The sequence below is a fragment of the Fundulus heteroclitus genome, chromosome 1 (assembly GCF_011125445.2).
Source record: "Fundulus heteroclitus isolate FHET01 chromosome 1, MU-UCD_Fhet_4.1, whole genome shotgun sequence".
Classification (NCBI taxonomy): domain Eukaryota; kingdom Metazoa; phylum Chordata; class Actinopteri; order Cyprinodontiformes; family Fundulidae; genus Fundulus; species Fundulus heteroclitus.
In genome coordinates, this window is record NC_046361.1 from 27059676 (window position 1) to 27086971 (window position 27296).

The following is a 27296-nucleotide window of genomic DNA, read 5'->3' on the forward strand; positions in this document are numbered from 1 at the left end:
CCAAACAATATTTTCCCAAAAGTCGTGAGGTTCTTCGAGATGTTTATTTGGGGGAACATGAGACAAGGTTTGTGTTCTTTTTGGTCTAAAGTGGTTTTTGCCTCAGAACTGTCATGAGAACAACATTTTGAGCCCGTCTCTTTCTTATTGATAAATTATTGCAAATTGTTTGGGGGCAAATACTTTTGCACAGCATTGTTTATCAATAACCAAGCATGCATAACAGCTAGTTCTTCTCAATAATATATCACGGGCTGTTTCCAGAAAAGATAACCCATATATTTTGTGGTCTTTAAATACCAGCAGTTTGAAGAGCTTTGAACACAAATCCTAAATTTGTCATGACAGCCTCCACTGAGATATAACTGGAAGGAAACCCAAAGCGTTCTGGTCTTGCTCAAGTGATTTGGCTGAAAGTTAAATCTTGCTGTCTTTGTGATCTCCATGTCTCCCCATGGAGCAGAAAAGTGTAGAAAATACATTTTATCCAAAAAAGATCAGTGGTGGACTGAGGCAGGCCTTTTAATCAGTTTGATAACTGGGTTAGTATAAGAACAGATATTCATTTGTGGCTTTTCCATTGGAGGGAATTTAAAGTGGACATTTTTCACCAGCTATTTTTGCTTTTCTTTTTTTTAATTCAAAAAACCCACCAGTTATTTCTTCTTTTCCTCCTTTCAGTCTGTTCTCAGGGAAATCTGCTAAATTGGAGTAAAAAAATTCAGTTTTCCTGGCTGAACCTTTAATTTATTTTAGCAATATTTCATTTTATCTTATTTTTTTGGTGGAAACAACAACATTTTTAAATCATTATGGTTACAGCATGTTTTACTCTAAATCAGGCTAAAAAAAGGAGAAAAGAGCTAACTGTTGTCTGTTGTCTCCATCATTGTCCACCTTTTAGTATGTACATAATTTCTTAGTAAGAAACAAACAAAACAAAAAAAAAAGAAAGGGAACATTAACATGGAGCATTATTTACCTCTTAATTTGAAAAGGGTTTCAAGCGATTAATTTATAAATGATAGAAGTGTATATTCTCATACATTAGATGGTTCCTCAATTGTTTCAGGTTAGATCAAAACATGTTTCCCAGCATATTTCTTCCATTTCTTCCAATATTTGACAAATACATCCTTCGTAAAATTCACAGAAAAGTCATTCTTCCCGTCTTATAAATATTTGCGGTGACCTTATTCCACTCCCCGATGGTTGGCTCATGCTGTGTCATCCATTTTTTTGTTATGGTTCTCCTCACAGCTGCCAATATTATATTTCACAAGTATCCTTTTATTCCTTCAAGTTGTGGAGGTTTGTATCCTAGATACATAATTCGTTTTAACTATTAATTGCATTGCTTTATTAATCTCTTTCCAACAATTCTGAACCTTTGGGCGGCCCAAAAAACGTGGTAATGGTTGGCAGTCTGACAACCTCATCTTCTCCAGCATGCTGCAGTGCCTCCTGAATAATGTGTATAAAGTAACGTGACATATTTTTTCAACAATGTTTTTTCCAAGTGTGGGATTTAGCACTCTTCCACTATGATAAACAGATCTGCTCCCATTCTTCATCTTAACTGAACCTTTTAAAGCAGCGTTTGTTAGTTTTATGCAGCAACATGCATTCTGCCAGTGTTGATGGGGGTACATTAGTAGGAATATATATATATATATATTCTGAGCCTTAAGTCGGAGTCACTCACTCTATGAAACTGTTTTGTTTTTCTATGTCATTATGACTGTCTGCAAATTCATCACAGTTATCAGTTTAACTTTAATATAAATGTTAACACGGTTCTTAGAAGCAGCAGCAGTTGTAATGTTTTTCACATTTTCCCCTCTCTTAATAACAACCAGAATGTGTTTTGTAGTAAATGATATCTGTCAGGGATAAATTGCTGTCTGTAGTCTGAACAAACAATGCACCCAGCAGTCAGAGGACACTGGAAGCTGTTTTAAAAGGACTTTATGAGGCCTTTATTGTGAAGGTTTGCTGTATTGATTTTGCACAAAACCAGGTGTTATCATTTCAGCAGTTTTGTGGAGTATGATTAAATCATTGGATGCAATCCTGGGAGTCTAATGCTTCTGATCAGCTGGTCATGAGTTAAGTACACAAACCAGACCATTCTGCAGAGTGCTTACATCCAGCTAACTGTTACCTTACCTAGCATTCAGCTCAGTTCCTAGAAATAAGTTGGGTTTACAAAATCAAAGAGTTTGTGTCCATTAAATTTGGATTGGGATAATGAGGGGAATATAATAAAGTACGCATTTTCTTAGCAATAAGTGCTGTAAAATCTCCTTGTAACCTGTACAACTTGCAATGAATATTTTTGGCCATCCTTCCACAATCTTCACACGACAGTTTGCTGGAAATTCAGCCCAATCCTCCTGACAGAATCATTGTAACTGAGTTTTAATTAAAGAAAAGAGAAACTTACATTCAGACACGTGCTTCAGAAAAAGGCAAGACTTAGCTTTGCATGACATGAGATAACATGAGCAGAAACAGTATTCACCCATGAGGAGTGAATATCTATCTATCTATCTATCTATCTATCTATCTATCTATCTATCTATCTATCTATCTATCTATCTATCTATCTATCTATCTATCTATCTATCTATCTATCTATCTATCTATCTATCTATCTATCTATCTATCTATCTATCTATCTATCTATCTAGATGGACTAAGTAAGCACTATCAGGATGAACGCTTGGTGTATATTGTTTTATTTGAAGATTAATCTAAGCTTTTTGGTGTTTTCTTTTTATGATAAAAATATGTGACTAGACCCCTTTGAAATGGAAATACACCAAACAAAAAAATGGAGAAGTGACCTGAACGGTTAGTTAGGCAAGACCGAAAAATAAAAAATAATAACCATATATGGCAATGTCGGTAGAACATAAATGGAAGGAAAAACATGAATCCAAATGAAACGCCTGACCAAATACCTCAAAATCGACAATGACAGTCACATTGTAATATGTGCCCACAGATTTTAGTTGAAACTGAGATCAGTATTAGCTAACCAGGACAAACATTGACCTTGTTCTTCATAAGCCACTTTTTGTGATGATCGTGAGGAGTATGCTCACAATCATTAGACATTTGGATGTCCCATCTGTCCCCAAAAGCTTCAGTAGCTCTACGTCTGTCGGCAGCATTTCATCTCATGTTAGTACGGGGTTTTCTCACAGTGTGTGATGACATTCCTGTTTTCAGAAGCAGAAACTCACAAATCTATGACATGACCATTTGGGCCTTTTCAGACTGCTCAACGACAGAGTAATGTCAGAGCGTGTAAACCTTTGACTTTGAAGAAAATGATCAAAACGTGTGACCCTTCTGCTTTTCGGAAACACGCGGTCTGGTTCCCGTTCTTAGAAATTGGAAACCTCACCCCATTTTACTACTTCAAAGTAAACCTCCAAGTCTTTGGCGAGATGCTGATGAGGTGTGTCGACCACGAGAGTCTGGCATTGTCCGGGAGCCTTCGGTGTCGCAGGGTGAATCTTCCCTACCTTCTTGGAGCAGAGAGAGGTTTGAAAAAATCACTGATTGATCCGTTTTTGTTTTTTTTTTTACTTGAAATTGTGTTGCAGTAAATAAACAATTTTTTTTGCATTTCTAATTTTTAAAGCAGAAACATCAAGGTAATTTTGGTATGGATGGATTTGCAATGATGGTAAAGTGCACAAGAAAAATCCCAAATTGCCTTTTTTTATAGGGGGGGGGGGATAAAATGTGTGATGTCATAATATGACTTTAACCTTTTGCACTGTGTCAGGGTAAAAGAACACGAATCACAACTTGCTTAATGAGAGATGATAGAGATGCGTTCACACACTGCCTTCAGTGTCAGACATGACATGCATGAGGAGGAACCCAGAGGTTGTGATTCACACCTTTTTGTCTGTGTGTCTGTTTGCTGCGCTGCATAAACGTCAAGATCTGTTGAGTGAGCTCGTGTTGTATGAACGCGTGCTCGCCTGCTTGTTTCTGCAGACATACATGTAAATGATTGGTACGGAGCGTAAGTAGAGTTTAGCTGGACGTCCAATGTATTTATCCGCTCCAACGGGACAAATGCACAAGTCCCTTAATTTAGTTGTTGGCGACGGCATCGTGAAACATTGACCTTTCATTCGTGCCTCGAGGCCGCAAAGTGAGTCACATGACAGCCGGATATTTACAGTGCTTCTCATCACTGGCCTTGTCAAATCACAGCACACTTCATTGCTGCCCACGAGGCCCAAGGCTGGACTCCGGCTACGCAAGCTGATGCATAGGTGGTCTTTTTTTCATCCTTTAGCCCGTGCTCTCTGCAAGCTTGTATAACACAGAAGAACGTGAGGGTATTCTGGGACATTAATGCATATCAGCGTGCGTTTGCGGCAGCTCGCGTGAGCGTGTTTGCATGAGAAACGGCAGAGAGATTATACAGAAGCACTGTATGTAGGACCGATGCACTTCAGGCTGATTTGTCTTGTGGATGAGCCTCTGGTGAGCATTCATTACAGAATGTTTCCATGAGTTGTAAAACACTTAAATCTGTTCTCCCTGACCTACATGTCAGAGAGTTAAGATATGGCGCCTTTTGTAGCCTAACTTAAAACAGCTCTGCATAAATTGAAGGGCTTTACTTTCTGCAATTTTTGTCAGTCCACTGAAGATCTTGGAAGTAAATTTGATTAAAAGAATGTGAGCTGAAATACATATAAAAAATATATATTTTTTTGAGGACATACAATTTTTCTGTCTGATCTATTTATTAAAGCTAAAATCCAGTTGTCTGTATTTATCTTGTATTTTCTTGTAGACTCCTTAGGGTGGGTTAAAGTTATTTCCTGACTCCTATAACAGAAACACAGCATTTGAGTCATTACTTTACCCAGAACTACAGCTGGCAAACTAAAAGTGGTGCAGTAAGTGCTTGGAATAAAGATGATTTTGACCCTCTTTCCCATCCAACCCTCAGCAGAGCCAAATGTTAGATTAAATAATTGTGAAGCTGCACCACTGTTCATTTCACTTGAGAACATCAGAGACATTGTCCGACACCCTGAGGGCCGCTGGATTACTTTTCAGAGAGCAGCTATTCAAGGGGAAGAGTTGAAGGCAGCTACTGTGAAAAGGATAAAATGTCTGCATGTTAAAAGATATTAAAGTAAGAAAGACAACCATTTACATTTATCAACTATGCTGAACTTTAAACGGATAGCTGGTGTTCTGAAATATTAAACATTGCTAAATTACTATTTCCTTCTTTTTTTTGTTATTCAGGGTCACCTCAATTAGTTTTATGATATTCCATTATTGTTAGCATAAAAGTTTGAGAATCATTTTGAAGTGCTTTAAAAAAATAAGATAGTTAGGCGCCCGCCTATGCATTGAAAATGCATGGCGGAGGCCTTATGTTATGCACCTAATAAGGGTCCATCACCGTTAATACAGGCCGAACCGTAGGGTCTACCCCCACATACTATACATCAAAACGTTCGTCTCGACGCCGTGAAGCGGGCTTTTTGTACTTGACGCCATTTAAAGTTACCGTGGTGACAAAATTAACCAAAAACCACTTCTCAAAACCACTTCCTAGACACAGTTGACCTCGCAAAAATGCAGACCTCAGCATGGCACTTTTTTTTTGGTACAGTGGTTTAGGTGTTGGACTGGTGCACCAAAGGTCGCAGGTTCGCAACCCGCTGGGGGTACCCAATATTTTTTATCTATTTTTTACAAGTAACAAATAAACAATGTGAACAACTGATATAAATGAATGAATGATGAAAAAATTGCAACAGCAAGAACTACCCCCCGGCCAATACAGCACCACTCACCTGTGGGAAATGGCACTACACACCATTTTTGTCAAATGTTGAGTTCTGGGCCCAGATTTGGTGAGGCTTAGTTGCTAAAGGAGGCCGATCTGACACATGGCCTTTGGTGAGCTTTGGTGACATTAAGTATTGGCACCCTTTTTGAGGAACTTCCCAGTACAGGATTTGGACCAAACTAACAGAGTACAATCACCCGGTGATACTGGACACAACCATGTTAGCGGCTAACGCTTAGCATGTTGCTAACCGGAAGTAGCTCTAGGAAGGTCTCACTAACTTCTGCTTCACAGTGGTTGTACTTCCTTTAGTAGTTTGTAATGCCTTTAACATTTTTATTCACATATTTAATTTTTTCATGCTACACTGAAGTATTTAATCATGTTTTAATAACACCAATTTTCCATGCTGCTTGGATGCAGACCTTCCCCTGTCGGCTGGTTTTGACGAAGACAAATCCTTTTCACACTCATAAGATTTGATTTAACATCCCCAAGTGATAAAAGCCTACGACCAAGGAACTCGGAAGCTTTGCCTTTGACGGTTACGCGCACCACCAGGCGGGCGCCTTCTTCAACTTCTTCAGAAGTTGAACGTTTCTAGTTTTGTATTTATTATTTAATGTTTTTAAAAAGTGTACCCCTGTTTTGGTTGTTACACTGATGTCAAATGAAAATGGTAATACAGCTGTAAAGTCCCAAGAAGTAATTTTTTACAGTTTGGTCCCGTCGTTAGCTGATTTTCATAGTATGATTAGGTTAAGCAAAAATAACACAGTGTGTCCCAAGTGAACAGCGGTTTAAAATAAAGATGGCTGACATGATCTTAGTTCTGTTATTAAAACATAAACAGAAAAGTAACAGTTCTACCATCTGCTGCTAGAAACCCTACATGTCATTTGATACAGTTATGATCCTGTTGTCTCTAACATTAGTTGAAACCTTGATTTTAAAACATAGACTTAAGACAAAATACAAAATAAAAATACACTAAACCAAGTTGTTTTCAAGTGCTTATTACTTTTTTTGTCATAGTAGCTGGTTAGTTAGTCAAGCTATCTGCTAATATAGCTAGCTTGCAGTTGGCTCCTTATCAGGCACCGAGCTTAACAACAGCTCTTGTTAAAAAGTGCAAAACTTCTAAAGTTTCCACAGTATGACCACATCTTTTATATTATCCAAATATAAAAGTAAATATTATCCAAACAGCCACTTGTATCTTTCTTGTAAGCAAAGGAAATGAATGAAATCTTCCTCTTTCAGCACATTCTTCTTTGAATTGTGTTTTGTGGTTTTGAAACCATAACTTTTTAAAGCCTTAGCCTACCTTGATAATGGCAACTGAGCCACAAAGTCATCTAAAGACTTGGTTTATGTCATAAGTAGATGATTGCTCATGAACTTTAACTATAACTTGAGATATCAACACTGCTGTGAGTTATTATGTAAGGCTTAATAAAAAAAAAAGAAAACATGTTTTTACTCTTTTGCTGATTCAGACAAAGAGGACGCCACAATCACAATTTAAACACTGGGAAAATCTAGATATCTGGAGAGCCTTTCATGACCACATGAATACGTCGCTTTTCTGTGTTTTTATCTTGGAGAAGTTAAAAGATGGTTTGCAGACTGGGCAAAAGTAGGAAAAAAAAGTATTTTTAGTGTCACTTTGGAAAATATATCAGCCAACACTGATTATTAATCCCCAAACAAAACCTTGACCTCTCGTTTTGCTGCAGCGTAGCAGAAACACAATTTCTATTCGGTTAGACGGGAACCTCATCTCCCATACATCTAAGAAGAACTCTTTGCTGGGCGTCTCGTACAGTACTTCAGAGGTTGGGAGGGGGCGCAGCGGGGGGGAGACGAGGAGGGTGCTAGGTCACTTGGTGGTCCAGTGGACTGGAAAATGTTTCAGCCTCCTGGCTGAAAGTTAGTGCGCGGCTGCATGTAAGCTGGAGCTATTATGGCCGATGGCTCATTGGAGCCCTGATTTAAGGAACACTGTGTAACACTGCCTGCCTGGGCAAAAAAAAAAAAAAAAAAAAAAAAAAAAAAGTAGTGAAGAAATCTCTTAACATCGTCTCCAAGGGCAAAGCCAATATATATATATATATATATATATATATATATATATATATATATATATATATATATATATATAATTTCATTTATTTTTTGTAGTAAGCCCCGACTGGAAAGGAGAGGTGGTCTGAAAAGGAGACTATGTCGTCCAGTCACATGCAGGGCACTCTCAGGCTGCCACAACAGGAGCTGCTGACAGGTTGGTCATCAATGAAAGGAGGCAGAGAAAGGATGAGAACAGAACGGGAAAGAGAGAGAGAGAAAGAGGAAAGGAGGGAAAGAGATGACAGAAAGAAAGGGAAGCTGACAGGTTCCGCCAACACCCCCTCTCTCCCCCACCTCCACCACCACCACCCACAATCCACTGCAATCAATGAGGTGAGGAGGAGAGGAGAGGAGAGGAGCTTCAAACTCAGCTGCGTGTCAACCCAATCATTTCATCACATGACCATTTAAAGAGGCATGATGGGTTAGACTTTCATATACGTAGTCCTGCTGATTAGGAGCTGTCGGCATGAGATGACATGCCGACGGTTCATGCAGTTTGACGTGTTTCACTCTTGAAGTCTACAGCTCTCTGCACAAAAAAAAAAAAAAAAAAGGTTTTAGTTGAATGGTGGGAATAAGCCACGCGGTCAGGTGACCGGCGCCATTCCTGCGTGCCTTTGAAACTTTAAAACATGTCAGAAGAAAAACGCCTCTGGGAATTAACAGGAAGCATAACCAACAGTAAAGTGATTATAAATCCAAAGGTGACAGAACATTTGCGTTTAGACCCAGTCTGTATATATTTGCAGCGCGGACGTATGCAAAACAAAAAAAGAAGGTGAAAAAAATACTCTAAATAGAAAAATAAATAGTCACTCTGAGGACAAAATGTGGCGGCAGCGATGCAGGGAGGGAGGTGGAGGTGGAGGTGGGGGGAAATAGCCCCGTTCATCTCCTCTCGTTTTCTGCCCGCTACTACCCGGCAGAGTTTCTATGGCAACCCCTCAAAAAGCGCTGTGCGGTGAATCGCGGATTTGAGATGCGCTGTCTGATTGCGCTGCGTGGAGGAGATGGCTGGCTCTTTCGTCAGCCTTCTCCTGTAAGAGGAAATTGGTGGAGGGCTCCAATGAAACAGCACTCCATATGCTTTCTTTGATCTGCGTGCCAGCCTTCAGGCTCGGCGTCGTGTGTGTGTGTGTGTGTGTGTGTGTGTGTGTGTGTGCGCGCGTTGGGGGAGTGCATGTGCGGAGCAGGCTCACCAAAGCTTTACATTAGGAACCCGGCGCCCCCCTCCCCTCGCCTCCCCCCCCCCTCCCCTCGCCAGGAGAGCTGCTCGTCACTATTGGCAGCCGCCAGACTGCGCTCGGCTCGGCGCTCCAAAGCTGAATTTGTCTGGCTGACCGTTTGGACTCATCAGTATGCTCTGAGCTCCAGCTTACTGATTCGATGCCATTGATGATGGTGGTGACGATGATTCACTTCTGTGAATCCAAACGGCGGCGCTGCAGCGCAGTGCGGTGCGTCCTGAGCGTGAAATCATGACAAACGGCGCAAATAGTTTCAGATCCCTTCATCCCTCTCCTCCTCCTCCTCCTCCTCTTCTTTGCTCGCCACGTCACTCGCCCGTCTTTTTCCTTCCACGCGAGCAAGTAACTTGTGCCCGTGACTGACATGCACCGATTGCGGGGGTCTTTGTCGCGAGACCCGCTCCTTTTCCCTGCACGCGCAGGACATGTATGTGGTTCAGCGTGAGCTCCGTCTCTCCCTCTGAGTGCTTGACGCTTGTAAGCTGTGCCAGTCCCCATTAGCATCCCATTATAAGCCAGCAGGATCACTCGTCACTTAAAATGCCTGCCACAACACGCTATATGTGTATGTGCGCGTGTGTAAGTTTTTTTTTTTTTTTTTTTTTTGAGAACACGTGTGAACGTGAATGAGAATCACACAATTGATTGGGATGACCTTGTTTCAGGAGAATGTGGGGGGAAAGAAGGTAGCAGAGCCTTGCGGTGAATGCAATTTTACTTAAATTTCTCTGCAAGTGTTTGGTTTGTTTGACCCAGATTTCTCACCTACCCAACTATTGATAAATTGGATATCCGGAGGCAGCCTTGTGCAATTATTCAATGAAGTTTCCACGTAGCGAACAGCGCCCTCTGCCGACCATACCCGTGTTGCACATAACTTAAAAAAAAAAAATCACTACTTACAACCATGTGAAAAATGAAAAGCCTGTTGGACACATGGTGTCTTAATATCAATTGTAAAAACAAGAAATCAAGTAAAATAACCAAACAAGTATGACTGTAGAAAAAAACTAGCAAAACTTTTCGTTAAATGTAAAACAAATGTAGTTTCCTGGTGTTGAATAAATTTCGACCAGAGGTGAGTAGGGTATCCAGAGATTTTACTTAAGCAAGAGAAGCACTACTTCAACATATTTTTACTCAAGTCAAAGTAAAAAGTACCCAACCAAGAAATTACTCAAGTAAGAGTAAAAAAAAAGTATTTGGTAAGAAGACTACTGACAAATAAGTAAAAACTAAATATTTTTATAACCGCTGATTTAAAATTCAGAAATTATGTAATTGGTCAGGCAAAAATATCAAATTATATAGAAATTCTGTTATTTTGTATATTTTGTTCAAAAAAGTTAAGTAATTTAAGTAAATGTAACTGAATAAATGTAACTGGTTACTATCCACAACTGTAAAATCTCTAAAACCACACACAGTTGTATCATCAATTAGGGGTATATGATTAGAAAAGCGTTCCTTTGGATTTTACAGGTGGTTGCCTGTGTCAAAGTCAAAGTATGTTAGTCTTCCTTGAGAGAAATTTGCCTTGGATACAAGGATCAGCTGAGTTGTACTATATATTAAATCACTAATGAACCTCAGACATTTAGTTTAAAGTGTTCCAGACTGCTGAAATGAGAGGGAAAGCTGTGGTGTGATTGTAAGAGTCGTCTGGACTAGAATCTCAAAGCAACTTTGAAGCACAGCAGAGAATGTGTCATGGTTTTGGGAATGCCTTACTGCAGCATTACCTATAATGCAGTTGGGCATTATAGAATGCACCATTGATTCTGCCATCTAACAAAGGGTGGTTGATGAAAATGTGAGATCATCGGTAAAAATAAGCTACAGCAGGACTGCAATCCTGTAACATGACAATCAACCAAGACACAGTGAGACATCTCCCCAAGGACTGACTGAGAATCAAGTGATGAAAAGTCCTGGGCTGAGTCAAAGCCCAAATCTGGATCTCATTGAGATGCTTTGGAGGGAAAGAGATAACACACGCAATAAACCACTCTAACATCTTACAGCAGAAACTAAGGTGGGGGACAAATTTTTTTTAATTTTTTTTTATATGATGTCAGAGACTGGTGTGTGGCCGCAAGAAACGTCTCTTGTTATTGTGAAGTTATTTCAGGCAGTGAGACTATCTATAAGGAAGAATGTTTCCCTGTTTCCTCTGCATCTTTTTAATATATTTGTTCATCAATAAAATATATTTCTATTATCTGCTATTATATTACATCAACTTCTAGAGATAAATAAAAAAATAGGAGAAGACATAAATATGTGAACATTTCTTAATAAAGAACTAAATACAATAAAGGGTGTTTCCATTCTTTCACTGTATACCTCAATTGGAAATTGAATAAAAAACAACAACAATAACATATATATATATATATATATATATATATATATATATATATATATATATATATATATATATATATATATATATATATATCACAGTATATATTGTATAAAAGAGAAATAAAGGCATCTAAACATGAGGAGATAATTTTTTCTGAATTGTTCTGGATTATGTAGCCATTAAAAATGTTTTCTGTTGAAGGAAAGCTGCAGGTATATGTCTTAACATCTGATCATCAATGAGAAGTTAACTTTTATGAAAAATATAAACTGTTTGCTGTAGAATAGTTATGCGGGCCATGATCATTTCAATGTTGTATTTGTTGTAATGTTGATGACCATGGCTTACAGCTAATCAAAACCAGCATCTATCTTCTCAGAAAATCTGAATATTGCAAAAAAATATAGGTGTAATACTGAAATGAAAATAGGATTGTTTTCATATACCGGATTGTTAAGTTATTGCAAATCAATAGGAAGACTGTTGTCATGACAGTTTTCCAGAAGACAATCATTAACACCCGGTAAATGTCGATTTGTCTCAATATGTCAATATGGATGTGGTTGGTTATAAATCTTTTGTAAATTGTAGCAAAATTTTATACAAATTGTACATAATCTTCTTTGCTTAATTTTTTCCACAAACTTCAGCTTGGCTCTGCAGTTAAATTAGTGTGGCATTAAATGTTTCTTACCCTGTCATTAAACTCCCTGTGCCTCACTTTGGTAACTATATCCTTTAAATTAGCCATATTCCGACTACTACTACTACTACTGCTAATAATAATAATAATAATAATAATAATAATAATAATAATAATAATAATAATAATAATAATAATAATAATAATAATAATAATAACAATAATAACAATAATAATAAGGCTGCATTTCATTTGTAAGCACCTTTCAGGACATCCGATGTCACCGCACTAAAGCAAAGACGTGTGTCATCCAACCTAGAGTTAGAAATCAAAAACTGAAAGCATACAATAAAACAGAAGACTTCAAAGAAATAGGACTTCACACAAAGTTTGACATTAGTCACAAATGGAAGGCCAGTTTAAGTGACAGCCAATAATGTCTCTGGTATAACTTTATTTAAAAGTGTCCACCAAAGTTAGATCTGCCCCTGCTTGTGTTTTAATTTCGTTATGAACATGAAACAGCTGGTTCTTTGAAGCCCATTATTGCTACTTACCACAGCGCTCCAGTGGCCTCCTGTCACAGCCTGAAAACTTCTGCACGCACCCACAGTCACAACTTTTTTCAAGCGCTCTCAGGTCTGGAGGAATGTTGAGTGTCTCCACAGCCCCTCTCCCTGGAGATTAGAGTCCCCCCCCCCCTGCACGGCCTCTCTGCTCTCCTCAAATTCGTTCCATTCCACAGCGTGGCCCCCTAAGAGCTGCTGCATTTTTATCTGAGCCCGTTGATTGTGACAGATTGGCCCAATGAAGCGCACGCACACACGCACACATTTGAGTACACACATGTCAGAGGCTCTGACAGAGAGGAGGCTGCGTTTGGCCCAGGGAGGGACAGGCATCGCCAGGCTCCGGCTATAAAACCCTCCCAGGATGAGACCGGAGTCCTGCCCTGAGCTGGACTCTTCCTCCTTCCTTTTGCCAGGACACTGTCAGGACCGGCGACAGACGAGCCGCCAGCATGAATGACATCTACAAAGCAGCGGTATGTTCTCTCGCTCTGCTCATATGCCTTGCACTGTGTGTACAGTCGTCTCCTTCTGCCGGTGAGGCGATTCCATCTTGCTGGATGTTCCCCACAAACCCACCGACAGCCGACCTGAGAGGAGAGCGCATCCGTTTCAAATCACAACCCGTCGCGTTTACATGTGGCGAGCACTTTGTTTGTTCTGCAGAAGGGTCGGAACATTTCGTGATCACCAGTGGGCTGGAAAAGCCCCCACATCTACTTGCTTAATTGATGCTATTTGAGTCCCGTCGATGTGGCCTGTTCAGTGCATCCCTTCCATCACCAGCTGGTATAAAACAGGATCTTTAACCATGTTAGACCAGTTGGGAGCCACTTATCGGGGTCAGTGACGGGACACGTCCCCGGTCATCACTCTGCTGCTCCGTTCTTGACTTCAAATGGACCAGTCTTGCTTCCCGTGGCTAATTTTGGCAAGCTGCTCTGACGCCGCCGCTTCCATGATGCTCTGGTGCCAGAGAGGGCCTTCAGGTTTAGATAAACCCCTCCTCTGCTGGATTCCAGCGTTATCTGTGATCCTGAAAGCCGGGCTGTTATCTGTCCAACCCCCCCCTCCTGCAGGACAGTGGGCCTGCCTGTCCTGTCCACTCACATCCGAGCTGAGCAGGACATCTAAGACAGTAAAAGCACCCAGGAATGCAACGGGCATGTGTTTATTTGGATAGATCTTTTCATATATCATCACTTGAGGACTGTGTTTGTTTCGAGGGGAGCATCTGAATGCATGACTGTTTGTTTTACAGCAGACGAGAGACGATAACTCTTACACGAGCAGCTGTCTCCCTCTTTCGTTGTAGCTTTTGCAGGATTAGTGCTCCATTGTGTGGGTCATATCCACAGCTATGCTAATTTATCGCGCTGTGTCGGGTTCCTTTATCCGTGGTTCCTGATCATGCTTCGTTTATTTTTAACCCCTCGTCTTGCCGGGTGCCACAAATGAGACATATAGCTACGTCGCGTGATTTATTTACAGGTGCATTGGTCAAAGAAATTTGTAAAGCTCTAATCTGCCAATACAGATTTGAGACAATCCCGAATTGTCTTTTAAAAACTATAATGACAACAAAACACCTTTTTTCGACTTCCTGTATTTCACCATTACAAATGTCAAGATGTTTAAAGTGAATTTAAAACAATGCATTGTCTGAAGAACTCCTTGCATCACTAACAATCTACAAATATAGAGAAATCCTCCAGGCTTTTTGAGAGAAGTACACATAAATAAAGTTAAACTAAAATAAACGAGTGCATATTTTCTTTACAAGGAAGACATTATACATTATTACGTTTCTGGACATCTAACAATGCAATGTTTACACAATATCACAAGATATCCCATTTCTTTTCCAAATTAACCTCAGTTTCAAACTAAATGAGTAAAAAAAAACAGTTTGGTAAATGCATTCGTGTTACTGTATTATACAAGAAGCCTGTTTGTCCTGGTCAGTCATTAATGTTTTGTATTAGGATCACCCCAGTGGGTTTGGGAGAGAGCTAGTGGTGTTACACAGCTCCTCAATTAAACGGCATTTATCCACTATTCAAACAAAAATTATAACAAGTTCAGATTGTAAACTGTCTCTAGGATGTTTCATTAGCAGCTAGCACGGTTAGTACAAAGTAGGATTCCTAATTGTCAGATTCCCAAAACACTGCAAATATTTGCGGCTGCAGTATTTTCCGTGAGCGATCGACTTGGGCACTTAAAGAGACAAAACAGAAAAACTTTCCTGTTGTATGTTTAAGCTTCCTGTTGTCTACTAAACTATCTTCTTTCTGTTGCGGCAGCTTGAATGAACAGACCTTAACATAAAGACCCGCCTTGTTGTCTTGAAGCTTTTTACGCCTTTAATGTTTCCTCTTGGTTCACTTTTAAACACCAAAGAGGTGCTGAAAATATTTAGTGGAGTCTTCTTCCCTCTAGAGGGAAGTTGCTGCAGATCTGCAGCAATTTCCACTGCAAAGAGTGAACTTTGCATGGTTGGGTTCACTGAGGGTAACATTTGTAGTTTCTGTCCAGCTGATCATGAATCAGGGCTGGTTAGGAGTAAAACTGTCCAAGTCCCAGTCAAAAGCTAATTTCTTTGAACATCTTTGGTTCAACCAGTGGTGCTTCAGTTTGAAATACCTAATTTGACTGAAATGTTATCAAAACTAATGTGATTAAATTAGCCTGGAGGCTGGGGTGAAGAAGATTCCATGTCCGCATACAAAAACTAAGGTACTTTCCCTGTGAATATGTAAAATCATTACTATTTGACAGCCTAAAACAGGGAAGTTCCCACTGATTTGGTTAAGGATGTGTAAATGGTTCCTTCTTTTAATCATTTTATCTTTTACAGGTTGAACAGCTGACAGATGAACAGAAAAATGGTGCGTAAATTGTTTCATGAATTGTGCTATTAGCAGTTGTTCTCAAACCTTTCATAACATGTTGGCCTTAAAGCATGAAAAAAAAAATACAACATTTTACCGCCATAGTCACCAAAAAATATAATAAAAAAAGCATGTCAATCTATTGTGTTATGACAGCAAAACAAATAAAATAAATAAAGACACGCTTATCCATTCAACTACATGATTGGTTGAAGGTTGCAATTTTAACATCTACTCAGTTTTTACTCTGATATTGACATTTTAAAGTTTGTAGTTGGAACAATTACGAGAAAGTCCCCTGAAATTGGAACTTAAAGTAGGATAATGGTTTCTCACCCACCCACACTTCAATAAGGCTGTCTTGCAAAGCTTTTGGTTGTTGCAAAAAGTATATAGATTTATTTTATTTTTATATTTTGGACTTTTGACTATTTTTGTGTCACCTATCACACCTATTTTGTCTCACCCAATACTATACAACCATCTTTAGTGAACATGTTTTTGCATTGTTTGAAAATACAAATTGCAAAGCAACACACTGTTAATATTTTCTTGCTAATAGTCGATAACCTCCTCACAAACAACCAGAATAAGTAAAAGACATTCCCAGATCCTGGTTGTGGCGTCAGAGGTAAATGGATCCCAGCTTTTATGACCACCAGCTCTTTTTTCTGGATTTTCTGCTGTCCACATCAATCTGTAAAAGTGGTTCTCCAAAAGTTTATTTTTCACTTCTCTTTTACTCTTTTTTATATATAGCACCAATTCACAGCAAATGTTGTTTCAAGGCACTTTGCAAAAACTCAATTCAACCCAATCATACAGCCAGATTTAAAATAAATCCTGGCTGATTAAAAACCTTCTATTTAACCAAAAGTTAATGAGCTTAAACAGCTTAAAGAAAAAACAACTTGTTTGACTGTTAACAAATAATTAGTTCAATTAGTCTGGTTAATTATTTTTAACCAGAGGTGGGTAGTAACCAGTTACATTTAGTCAGTTAAATGTACTTGAGTAACTTTTTGAACAAAATGTACTTTTAGGAGTACTGTACTTGCACTGTACTTTTTACTTTTACTAGAGTCAAATTATTACTAGTATTATTGTTAGTATTGATTCTTTTTTTGAGTAAAATGTATGGCTACTGCTGATTACTGCAAGTAACTTCATGAATAAAGAACAAACTTGTTTAAACCAAAAATGCACAAGAGACACAAAAAACTAGAGTTCATGTTAATGTGAGACTTATTATTTGTACACAAGCTTTGTTATTTTACTGTTATTTTTTCATTTGCTGAGATCATTGAGCCTTTTGGAGGCCAAATGAACGTACAGTAAACAGTATATTGTTATTGGGAGTACTTTGCATTGTTATAACATACTGTATATAACATTAACTGCTGTAACTATTACTTTCAAGTTTAATGTGAAAACAATGATTTAGAAAAGTTTGTTCTGCCTGAATTTGTTATTTAGCAGTCGTGTTATTCTGTGTATATTTTTCATTTTTGTCATTAAAACACCAGAATTTGCACGTAACCTTATGTTTGTGTCTGTGGGATTAAGTAATTTTTTAAATATTAAATCATCAGTTGTTATGATTAGGTACTTGAGTAGCCTTCTTATTGAATGCTTTTTTATTTTTACTTGAGTAATTTCTTTGCTGACTACTTTTTACTTTTACTTGAGTGAAAATAAGTAATAATAATTAAGTAGTGCTACTCATACTTGAGTAAATCTTTTGTCTATTCTACCCACTTTTGTTTTTAACATACAAATAAATCATCCCAAATACCCACTAAAGGCAGCCTAATTACTACCAGTGGTCCATGAACTAGATATTTTATTAGATCTTTTTCATGTCTGGTTCCTGCTTGTTAAAAAATATAGTTAGATGCAACATTAGGGTCCAGACTGAATTTTTTTTTTTAAATGTTTTTGTGTACTGTTGTGGTGTTGCAGAGTTCAAGGCCGCCTTCGACATCTTCGTGCAAGACGCAGAGGATGGCTGCATCAGCACCAAGGAGCTGGGGAAGGTCATGAGGATGCTCGGTCAGAACCCCACGCCAGAAGAGCTGCAGGAGATGATAGATGAGGTGGATGAAGATGGTAAATGAAAGCAGGCAACTAAATGGTTGACCTCTTCATGCCCATAGATCAGCAACCTGGTCCATCCTGTTGTGCGTACAAGCATCTGCCAGACCCCCTGTACTTAATGTCAAATGCTAGTCAGCGGTCGTAAAGACATCAGGACGCGTCACACTGGATTAAAGGGGAATTGTATATCAAATGATGCACCAGTCATCTTAAATTTTCCATGTGATGTAATGATCAAAGACAGAAAATAACATTTTGGATTTGCTTTTGAAAGGTTTAGTATGCGTTTTGGCATGCTCTCAGATAAAGAATATGGATGACATTTAAATGTCATGATGAACTACAGGTCTCTTCTTGTGTCCAACAATATGAATCACCTTGAATAAGAATGATTGCACATTAATGCATTTGTGCATAGACTGCCATGTTGAATTCTATGAAATTCGGCTCTGTAAAGGGGCCCTGAAATGTGTGTGTGTGTGTGTGTGTGTGTGTGTGTGTGTGTGTGTGTGTGTGTGTGTGTGTGTGTGTGTGCGTGTGTGTGCAGGGAGCGGCACGGTGGACTTTGACGAATTCTTGGTCATGATGGTGAGATGCATGAAGGACGACAGCAAAGGGAAGACAGAGGAAGAGCTCGCCGAGCTCTTCAGGATGTTTGACAAGTACGTTTTTTTTATTCTTAAACCCTACCACCATCTATGAAACATTAATCCACAAAAAGCAGTTAACTCGTACAATCTTTGTATGATCTGACTAACAGTCAAATTATCCATAGCAAGTACATCCTTTCATCTCAGAACCACCACAGTCTAGTTATTAAATCGCTCTTTAGTGCGGTTCCAGCAAAGTATGCTCCCCGTGTGCAAATTATGAGCTCTGACAAAATGCCAAGTAGCTCTGCAGAGAACTGCATGTAGTTTGCTCCCTAATCGTTTTTGACAGCTCAGAGTATTTCTAACACCCACTAGCATGTATGCCAGACACCCCGTCTGAACATCAAAGAACAAACATGCCATTACTTACGCCCATCAGCAGTGCTTCCCCAGAACTTTAGAGCCCCATATATGGTAGTTTACATGACTATTTCCTCCTCTAATGCCAACCCATGAAGCTTTGTGTGGATTTTCTGTGAACGGTAATATGAATTGCGCTGCTTTGATTGTGCAGGAATGCAGACGGTTACATCGACCTGGATGAGCTGAAAATGATGCTGGAGTCCACAGGAGAAACGATCACTGAGGACGATATCGAGGAGTTGATGAAAGACGGGGACAAAAACAATGATGGCAAGATTGACTACGATGGTGAGGGGTTCAAGCTTCTAACAATAAAGAAGTGTAATGATAGAAATGCCACCGAAGGCATCCGAAAGTCTTTTTCTTGACTGCAGTATAGTACCATGGGATTGTCTGTCACTGCATTTGATTGGTTCAGATATTATACAGCAGACTGCGTTTACTCTGTCATCAATTATGAATCTAAATGAACAAAGATCGCATGTGGAGTTTCTCAAGGCTCTATTCCCAGGCCACTTTAATTCAACACCTATAACCCCCACCCCCTCCCAACAATAAACTGGACTAAATTAGGCCAAAAACCACAGAGCACACCAGAAACATACTGGTCACTCTGGTGTCAGACCTGTGTGTTCACATTCACATAAAATGCATAAATCGGTTTATTATCATTTTCAAAAATGACAGAAAAACTGTTCCTTCGTTGTCCTGTAAAGCACCTTGAACTGTTGTTTATGAACAGTGATTTACAAATGATCATGCCTTAATTCACCGTTCCATACCAGTTTGGAGGTTAGTCAGTTTTCTGAACAAGGCATTCCTATTTTACAGAATTCTTGGAGTTCATGAAAGGAGTGGAGTAATCCTGAACAGGAGAGGATCCGGCATTATTTCAGTGTCACTGTGACTCCTCCACGGTCATCTGTGGAAGACTGGATGCGGATTTGGCTGCAGTTGATGGAAACGATGGGGACAGCATTGCAAATACTGTATCTGATTTCTTTTTCTTTCTTTCTTTTCTATTTTCTATCATATCTTGCGATTTGTGACTTTCAGTACATTCAATCTGTGTAAATGTGTCTAAATTGCTTAACATTTTTGTTGAGACCAAATATTAATTCCCCTTTTAGCTGGTTTATGTTAGCTTTTTGTATTATCTTCCAGGTAAATATGATACTGAAAAGGCCGCATCCCAATTCCTGACGGGATGCTCAAGATGTAAATAAACACAAAGCAAAGTCTTGTTAGACGCTTCGTCCAGGAAAAACCCCTGGATCCAGTCAGTGTGCATGCTATTTATTCTGTTCTCGTGTTTCAGGTTTGACTGCATGTTTCTGCAGAAAAGGTCTACTTGAAATGTTTGCTTACAAATAAAAATCGAAGCAAGAAAAAGCTGCGTCTCTCAGTGCAGTGGTTTTATTTGAATTTCAAATTTCTTCTTTTACAGCTGAACTTCATGAGGGGAGTAATGCTCTGTGAATTGCGTGAGAATTGTACTTTGTCTGACTCCTAATCTACATCACATAGTCACTCATGTTGTACGGTGGAGAAATAATTTTGTTTTCCCTTTACAGTTTGTTAGGGCAGCGTGTCAGAAAAAGAAAGCGAAACATATATATATATATTTTTTTCTCTAGTACTGAACTTCCTTTAGCAGATTTTTGATCCATCTATTTAATTTCTTCTCCGTATCAGATCTTGTCTTTGAGCATGTGAACTATTCCCATGGTTGGATCCAGTTACACAGCCTGTTGACACAGGAGCTATTTATGTCTAATCATGTTAGCGCACATGTCAGAGGATCAGCGCCACCAGTAGACAGTCAGATGCTTTTGCCCTTAAAAAGAAATCTGTTGACTACAGAGGCACTGCTTCTAATTCAGCAGAAATGTTAGCGCTTCCCATCTATCTGGGGGAAACAGTCGACTAATGATCGTTAATGTCAGCAATCATTTCATTTTTTTTTTAGAAAAAGAATCAATATATTTTCTCAGGCTTTTATTCCACTGGTAGACTAGGAGTTTTTGCTAATAATGAAATCCTAAAACACCCTGGTAAATGACTGGTAACTGCATCGTTTAAGCCATCAACCTGATTACAAAACGAGGAGCCCGGGAACCGTGCAGTTATCCTAATGTCCACTTGATGTCAGCAGGACGACGCAGTCTGGTTTTTTTTTTTTTTTTTTTTTTATTGTTTCTGCGTATTGCAGTAAACTGAGGGAAACAGATTGCTTTGCACAATTACACTCTTTCCAAAAAGAGAGAGAAACAAATAACACTAAACTGAGTGGATTTAACACCAGGACAATCCCAGTTGGTTTAAACACGAAACTATCGGTGACATGAATAATTTGCAATGCAATAAACAGTCAAAAGACAAAAGTATTGGAATATCATATTCTTCTTTTTATGGCACTTGTTCAGAATAAAAAAAAACTGAATGATTTGACTCCATTTTTTCATGTTGGATCATCTTTTTATTTATCTTATTACGTTTTCTGTTTCCTAAACGTGCCTTATTAAGGATTTTGTCATTTGGAAGGGGTCTGTGAGTGGATTGGGACTATGTGCTAGCAGCTGACGTCAGTGGCCTGACTGATGTCAGCATCCAAAAGATCCTCCATCCTCCCTCTTTGTTGTTCTGGACCCCTGAAGGTGTCGGTGGTGTCAGGGGATCAAAAATATAAACCTGCAATCAATCTGCTGCAGTTTTACTAGTAAAATTTAACTCTCTGGCTCTTTTGCATTACCTCCAGCAAATGCATGAAAAGTAATTATAATTTTTTAACCAATGCATCTAAACAAGCAATAAAATAAGGGATGTCCTGTAAGGAAGCTGATGTGCTTAATATTTTCCCCCGGATTAGACTGCCCTGCTGGTTGAGTTCATTATAGGCTCTGCAGCCCGGAACAGGATGAGCCACGCACTCTGCACCATCAATGAGAGGCTGGGCAGCGGCAGAGCACAGTGTGAATGAATCTGGGGTGTGGTGCGCGATAGCTGCAAGTAGGGTGGAGAAGTGAATCAGTTACGTAAGTCCCGCTTGATGACTCATGCCTGCTGCCAATAACACACTGCAAACACGAGCCCCCTTTTGAAGTTGTGGCAGTTGCACTTGGAGAAATAGGGCATAAACATTCGAGGTTGCAGTAGGCTACGCCACCAGCGTTATATAACCAAGCTTCATTCATCTTTATCCTGCCTGTGTTAAAGAAATGGCCAAATCCATTGACAGGGAGTGAGTCAGGCAGATGTAGTTTTTTTTTTTTATATAGCAGGAATAAGACTGTTGAACCGGTTTTCATAAATGATTTATTCAAACCATTAGATCCACTAAAACTGTGTTACTAAACCATGCCAAGAGCAGGGGTGTTTTCACAACCTTTCCCCAGCTCCCAATGATTTATTGATGTGTAAAATCCCCGGAAGAGGGAGGAATACCCTCCACCCCCACACGATCTTGAGTTTAGAAGGCGCTGTCTACCCATAACATTTTTCAGACGCCCACACATGCAGATCTGAGCCAAAGGTGGCAGACTCCTGGGTTTATGGGATTCCTGTTTTTTTTTTTTTTTTACTACTTCTTAACATCTCTCAGTCCTTGAAGCGACACAATTCAAAATATTACAGATTAGACCCAAAAATTCTCATCTTTCTTCTCCTTCTCCGTAGAATTATTTAAAGGCAAAGCAGCTTGCAAGTTTACTTTTTAACCATTTTTACAAGCCCATTTATGGAGATTTTTGTATGCTGTTGACGGTAGGACAATATTTCACATTTTAAATATTGAAACAACATTTTTACACAGGAAAAGATGCAACCCACCAGCTACAGGGCAAACTCCTAGCTCCTGTCCCCCTGTTGCTGCCCAAATCAATGTTTTAACACAGTTAGGATCACAAACATTGTTTCTATTTAATAAATAACAGAATATTGAGAACTTTTTTTAGAAATAGAAACGGAGGCCCCATGTGTCCAACCTGACCTCAAGCTCAGTGTGTCCTTGTGTGACATCATGTTAAAAAAAAAGTGAAATTAGGCAATAAAGAAATGACGCAGGAAATCAGAGAGAGAAACATGGCCCTCCACAAAACAGGTTCATCCTTGGTTACATGACCCAGATGCCTGATGATCCCACGTTCATCTGTCCAAACAGTAACGGCAATTAGAAACAGCATGGGAATGTCCAGCCATCATGCTGTTCAGGAAACAAGACGGCTTCTGGGTCCTAGGGATGAATGTCCCATACACTGCAAAAATGGATCTAAAAATATGTAAAATGTTCTTAAAATGAGTGTATTTGTCCTGGATTTGAGCAGGTAAATAAGAGTATTTTGACCCTTAAAATAAGATAATTAGACATCCTGCACTTGAAATAAGATGATGGAGATGAGTTGTTCTTATTTTAAGTGCAAAAATATTATTCCATTGGCAAATCATCTTATTTACCTGCTCAAATCAAGGACAAATACACTCATTTTAAGAACATTTTTACTTATTTTAAGTTCCGTTTTTGCAGTGTAAGAAAAGCAATGCTGCTATTTTGCTTCTTTTTTTAAGTACATACAATGGTCTGATGAATTTAAAACACTGTTTTGCCATAACGACCACTGTTACATTTGAAACAAAAAGGTGGGCGCTTGCGTGACTGCAAACAGTCAGTCTTGGAGGGGAGGGGTGGGGGGTAGAAGGGAGTAGTATCATGTGTGTGCGTGTTTTGATGCAGGAGGGACTGATCCGCTCTGTAAAATAAATTGCATAGTGACAAAAGGCCGTTATGTAGAAATACGCTGTTGTAGATTCTCAGCCATCCTGGACATCACAATCCCAGGTGCTGAAACAGAGAGAAAAACCTCTCTTGTTTCTTTAAGATGCTGAAGTTGAGTGACCTCAGATCTAAAAGCCTCCTTCAGTTCTGAGCATGGCTTGGAAATAGGCTTAAGAACTGTGGTCCAAACAATCACACTAATGGGGCTATTATGGTCTATACTGCATTCGGTCCGGTGTTCGGATCATTGTCACTTGACAATCAGAGCAGAAAGGCTGTGTGCAAGCAAGGTGGCCCACAAAACTGAATCAGTTCACCTCGTTCTGTGAGGAGGAATGGGTCATAACTCCAGCAAATAGACATCATTTTGGTCAGACAGTGAGAAACATTGCCAGGTCCTTTTACTCAGTGTACGTAAATGGCTGGTTTCAACTCTAAATATATAATCTTGGATCATTGTCTGCTTAAGTAGAACCGAATGTGGGTTGTTTTTGCTGCCATAAACACACAATGAGGAAGTGCAACACTTTTGACTGAGAGAGAGTGAAAGCAGTGCGGATCAAGCTGGAACAGACAGAATATTGTATCAGGATGCTCCATCCCACTTCTGGTGCTGCAAACACTGAAGTACTGTCTCTGGACTGCCCCGCCATAATGGCCCATAGAGAAGTAAGACCACAATACACAGAAATCTCAGATTCCACTGAAAGCTATTCATTGATTCCCATGAATAACAGTAATTGTTTTCTTTTAATGCAGCTCCAGAGGGTTTATCTATTTTTACCAGCATTTAAAGGAAAACTTGACGCTGTGCATATGAAATGATGGAGGAAGAACTGCACAGAGTATAATTCAGTCCGTGTAGTGACGTGTAAAAATAAATACTTTTGAAACTGAACAAAATGTTTAATCTCTAGAGTTACTATTTTGGAGTAACTCAAGTCCTTCTTCTCTTAAAATTAAAGAACCGTCCAGAAATGTTGACACTTCTGTTAAAGATGTGTTGGAAATCCAAAAAAAATGTACTTATGTTGAGGCAAATTTTACCACTATTTGCGATAGTTAAGATTTTCCGTACCTGCCTGACGTTCCTTACTGAGCCTGGGTTCAAAACAAATTCAGATGTGAGACAACCAACACCCATCTGCTCTACTTAAATAGCATATTTTCTTGTCTTCCCCATTTTGAAGAGTGGCTAAGGATTATGGGTTTCTGTATCACCTCATATTAATACTCTGATTAATCTGAGTATTGTTCTTACACAATCTTATTGACCTAAGATAGTAAAGTATGAACCACACACAAGGCTTCAGTTACATTTATGAAACTGCTATTGGTGCCAATAATTTTGTATTGTAAAAAAATATATTTTGTGGGTTTATCCCTCCGCAATACAAACATTGTTTCAGTGTGAAACACTGGTGCGATTAAAAATCTATTTATACGAAGGCCTTTTACACATCTTTACCAGGGATACAGATGTGGAAAAGGCGCTAGATGTGTTCAGTTCAACAGAGCAGCTGTGTCCTGTGGCCTAAAAGGATTCCACCAGTGACCCAAACAACTGAGGACAGAACCAAAACACATTGATTAAACAGCTTGGAACGCTCGGTTCAATCCCTGCAGTGTCTTCCTCGGTGTAACATTAATTATATCTGGTAAAACTCCAAGCCCCACTGAGTCAATACTTAGTAAACCGCTTTCTGCAGCATTTGCAGCGGCCGTTCTTTTGAGTTATGTCTCTACTGCCTCCTGCACGCTGTCATCTCTGAATATCTAGATGCGCATTTCTGTACACGAAGCCTCAATCATCATTGTTCAATAAGCACCGTACTACCTCACTGCCTATATCTGTGACTTTCCTGAACGCTTTAAAAAAAGTAACCCTTGTCCATTGCATGTTTGTTTGTCAGTTTGTTTTTTTGCCTTCATTGTGTGTAATGTGAACCGGAGTAGCCAAAGAGAAATTTCGCAGCAGTAACACATGGTGACAAATAAAATATTCTGATTCTGATTTACCAGCTTTGAACATCTACATACATTCTTGTATGGAAAAAAAAAATCACTCAGATTCTTAATCATATTTTGTCTGGAATTTGACTGGTCAGTTCTAACACGCGAAAATGCATTTCTTTTACACATGTCCTTGCAGCTCTGGATGAACGTTTAGGGTTGAACCTCGGCATCAGTCTCAGGTCTTTTGCAGAGTGTTCAGAGTGGTGAGCAGGGTTTTCTACCACACAAGGCGTTATGCATGTAAGCCAAACTCTGTTTCGGTCTCGACCGATCAAAGCAACTTCCTCTGCAGGGCTTGTGGCAAATTGCAAATGGGATTCTTTTACCATAAAGACCAGCATTACGGACGCACTACCAGCAGTCGTTAAAGGCCTGATGGCTGCCTCTCTGATAAATGCATACTTGCCCGGTCTGTTTAGATGGCTCTGTCTTAGTAGTTAGTTGATGCGCAATACTTTTCCATATCCTCCTGCAGATAATGGACTGAGCAGTAAACATCTCAGATGCTCAAAGTTTAGAATATGGTTTCATAACTTAACCCTGCTTTAAAAGCATCCACAGCCCTATCCCTGACCTATCTGCAGTCTCCCTTGTTCTTCATTGATGCTAGTTCTTCACCAAAAGAAGAAATAAAAGAAGAAATAGAAGAAATAGAAGATTTTTTTTTTCTGACGCCTTCACAGAGCAGCTTGGTCACTGGTGACTTTTGAGGCCAATTGCTTAAACTGGATTTTGTTTAGGTGTATCAGCTAGAAGGAGCCTGAATACAAATGTGCGCCGTACATTCCAGATGTTTATTAGAAAACAAATTTCCCTTCCATGTCACGGTTAGGTGCTATTTAATGTTGGTCTGTCGCATTAAATCCCATTAAAATCCACTCAGATTTGAGGGGAAAATGTGAAAAAGAAGTTTTAGTGGTTGAACTCTTTTGCCAGACATGAGAGACACAGCCTCTGTTTTCTCTCCTTGCGATATAAACATTTAGGCAGATTTGAAGTATTTTAGAAACTAAACACATCCTCTTTGACTTCCCGAAAGATCTCGGACAGTAGGCAACATATGGTCATGTGTGAACGGCATACCAGGCGGTAAGGCTGTTCCCAGCAGCGCCTCCGCGCCGCTTCGTCTTTTTTTTTTTTTTTTACGTGACCACATGACAGACAGATGACCTTTAATTTGTGTCGGGCCCCGGAGGACGCGAAGAAGGTTCCCTTTTCATTTACTTAGCCAAAGATTAAACTGCAAACAAACATCACTTTGTGCTTGGCGAGAGCACGCCACCGTACTTTGCCGCATGGCGAAACTGGCCACGAAACGGGAGACTTCTGGTGCTAACAGATGGCCGCCTCAGTCTGCCACGAGGATGTGCCATGTGGCTCTGCTTTACACATGACCCACTATTTTGGTTGCCAGAACTCACATTCATTCCACCGCCTGGGAGAACACGCATGTCTCTCAAAAAAGGAGTCACAAGAGTTGTGTTTTAAACAGATAGTTTATCTCTGGGAGGTTTGCAGCCGTGATAAGAAACTTCCTGTTAGACGGCTTAAAGGTCCAGCAGATATCCTTCTTTGTGACAACGCAGCAAAGAAGACGATTAGGCTGAGACGACTTGTGGTTAAGTTGTTCTTTTTACTTAAAGTGGGAATACAGTGAAGCCTCACATAATGTCTAAATGAGTCAACCTTCC

At 39.5% G+C, this 27296-nt stretch overlaps 1 protein-coding gene across 2 annotated transcripts in view; it reads left to right on the forward strand.

Annotated features, from left to right (window-relative positions):
• Positions 1 to 20215, forward strand: part of tnnc1a (troponin C type 1a (slow)) — a 39639-nt gene extending 19424 nt beyond the window's left edge. Inside the window, exons 1-6 of one of the 2 annotated variants that reach the window (XM_012871399.3) lie at positions 13181 to 13287; positions 15672 to 15702; positions 17668 to 17814; positions 18350 to 18464; positions 18970 to 19106; positions 19650 to 20215. In XM_012871399.3, coding sequence (XP_012726853.1) covers positions 13264 to 13287; positions 15672 to 15702; positions 17668 to 17814; positions 18350 to 18464; positions 18970 to 19106; positions 19650 to 19681 — 486 coding nt within the window. In that variant the 5' untranslated portion in view covers positions 13181 to 13263 and the 3' untranslated portion in view covers positions 19682 to 20215. Of the gene's footprint in view, positions 1 to 13180; positions 13288 to 15671; positions 15703 to 17667; positions 17815 to 18349; positions 18465 to 18969; positions 19107 to 19649 lie in introns of those variants that run through there. The other variant, XM_036139428.1, reaches the window with a different exon arrangement.
• The last annotated feature ends 7081 nt before the right edge of the window (positions 20216 to 27296 follow it).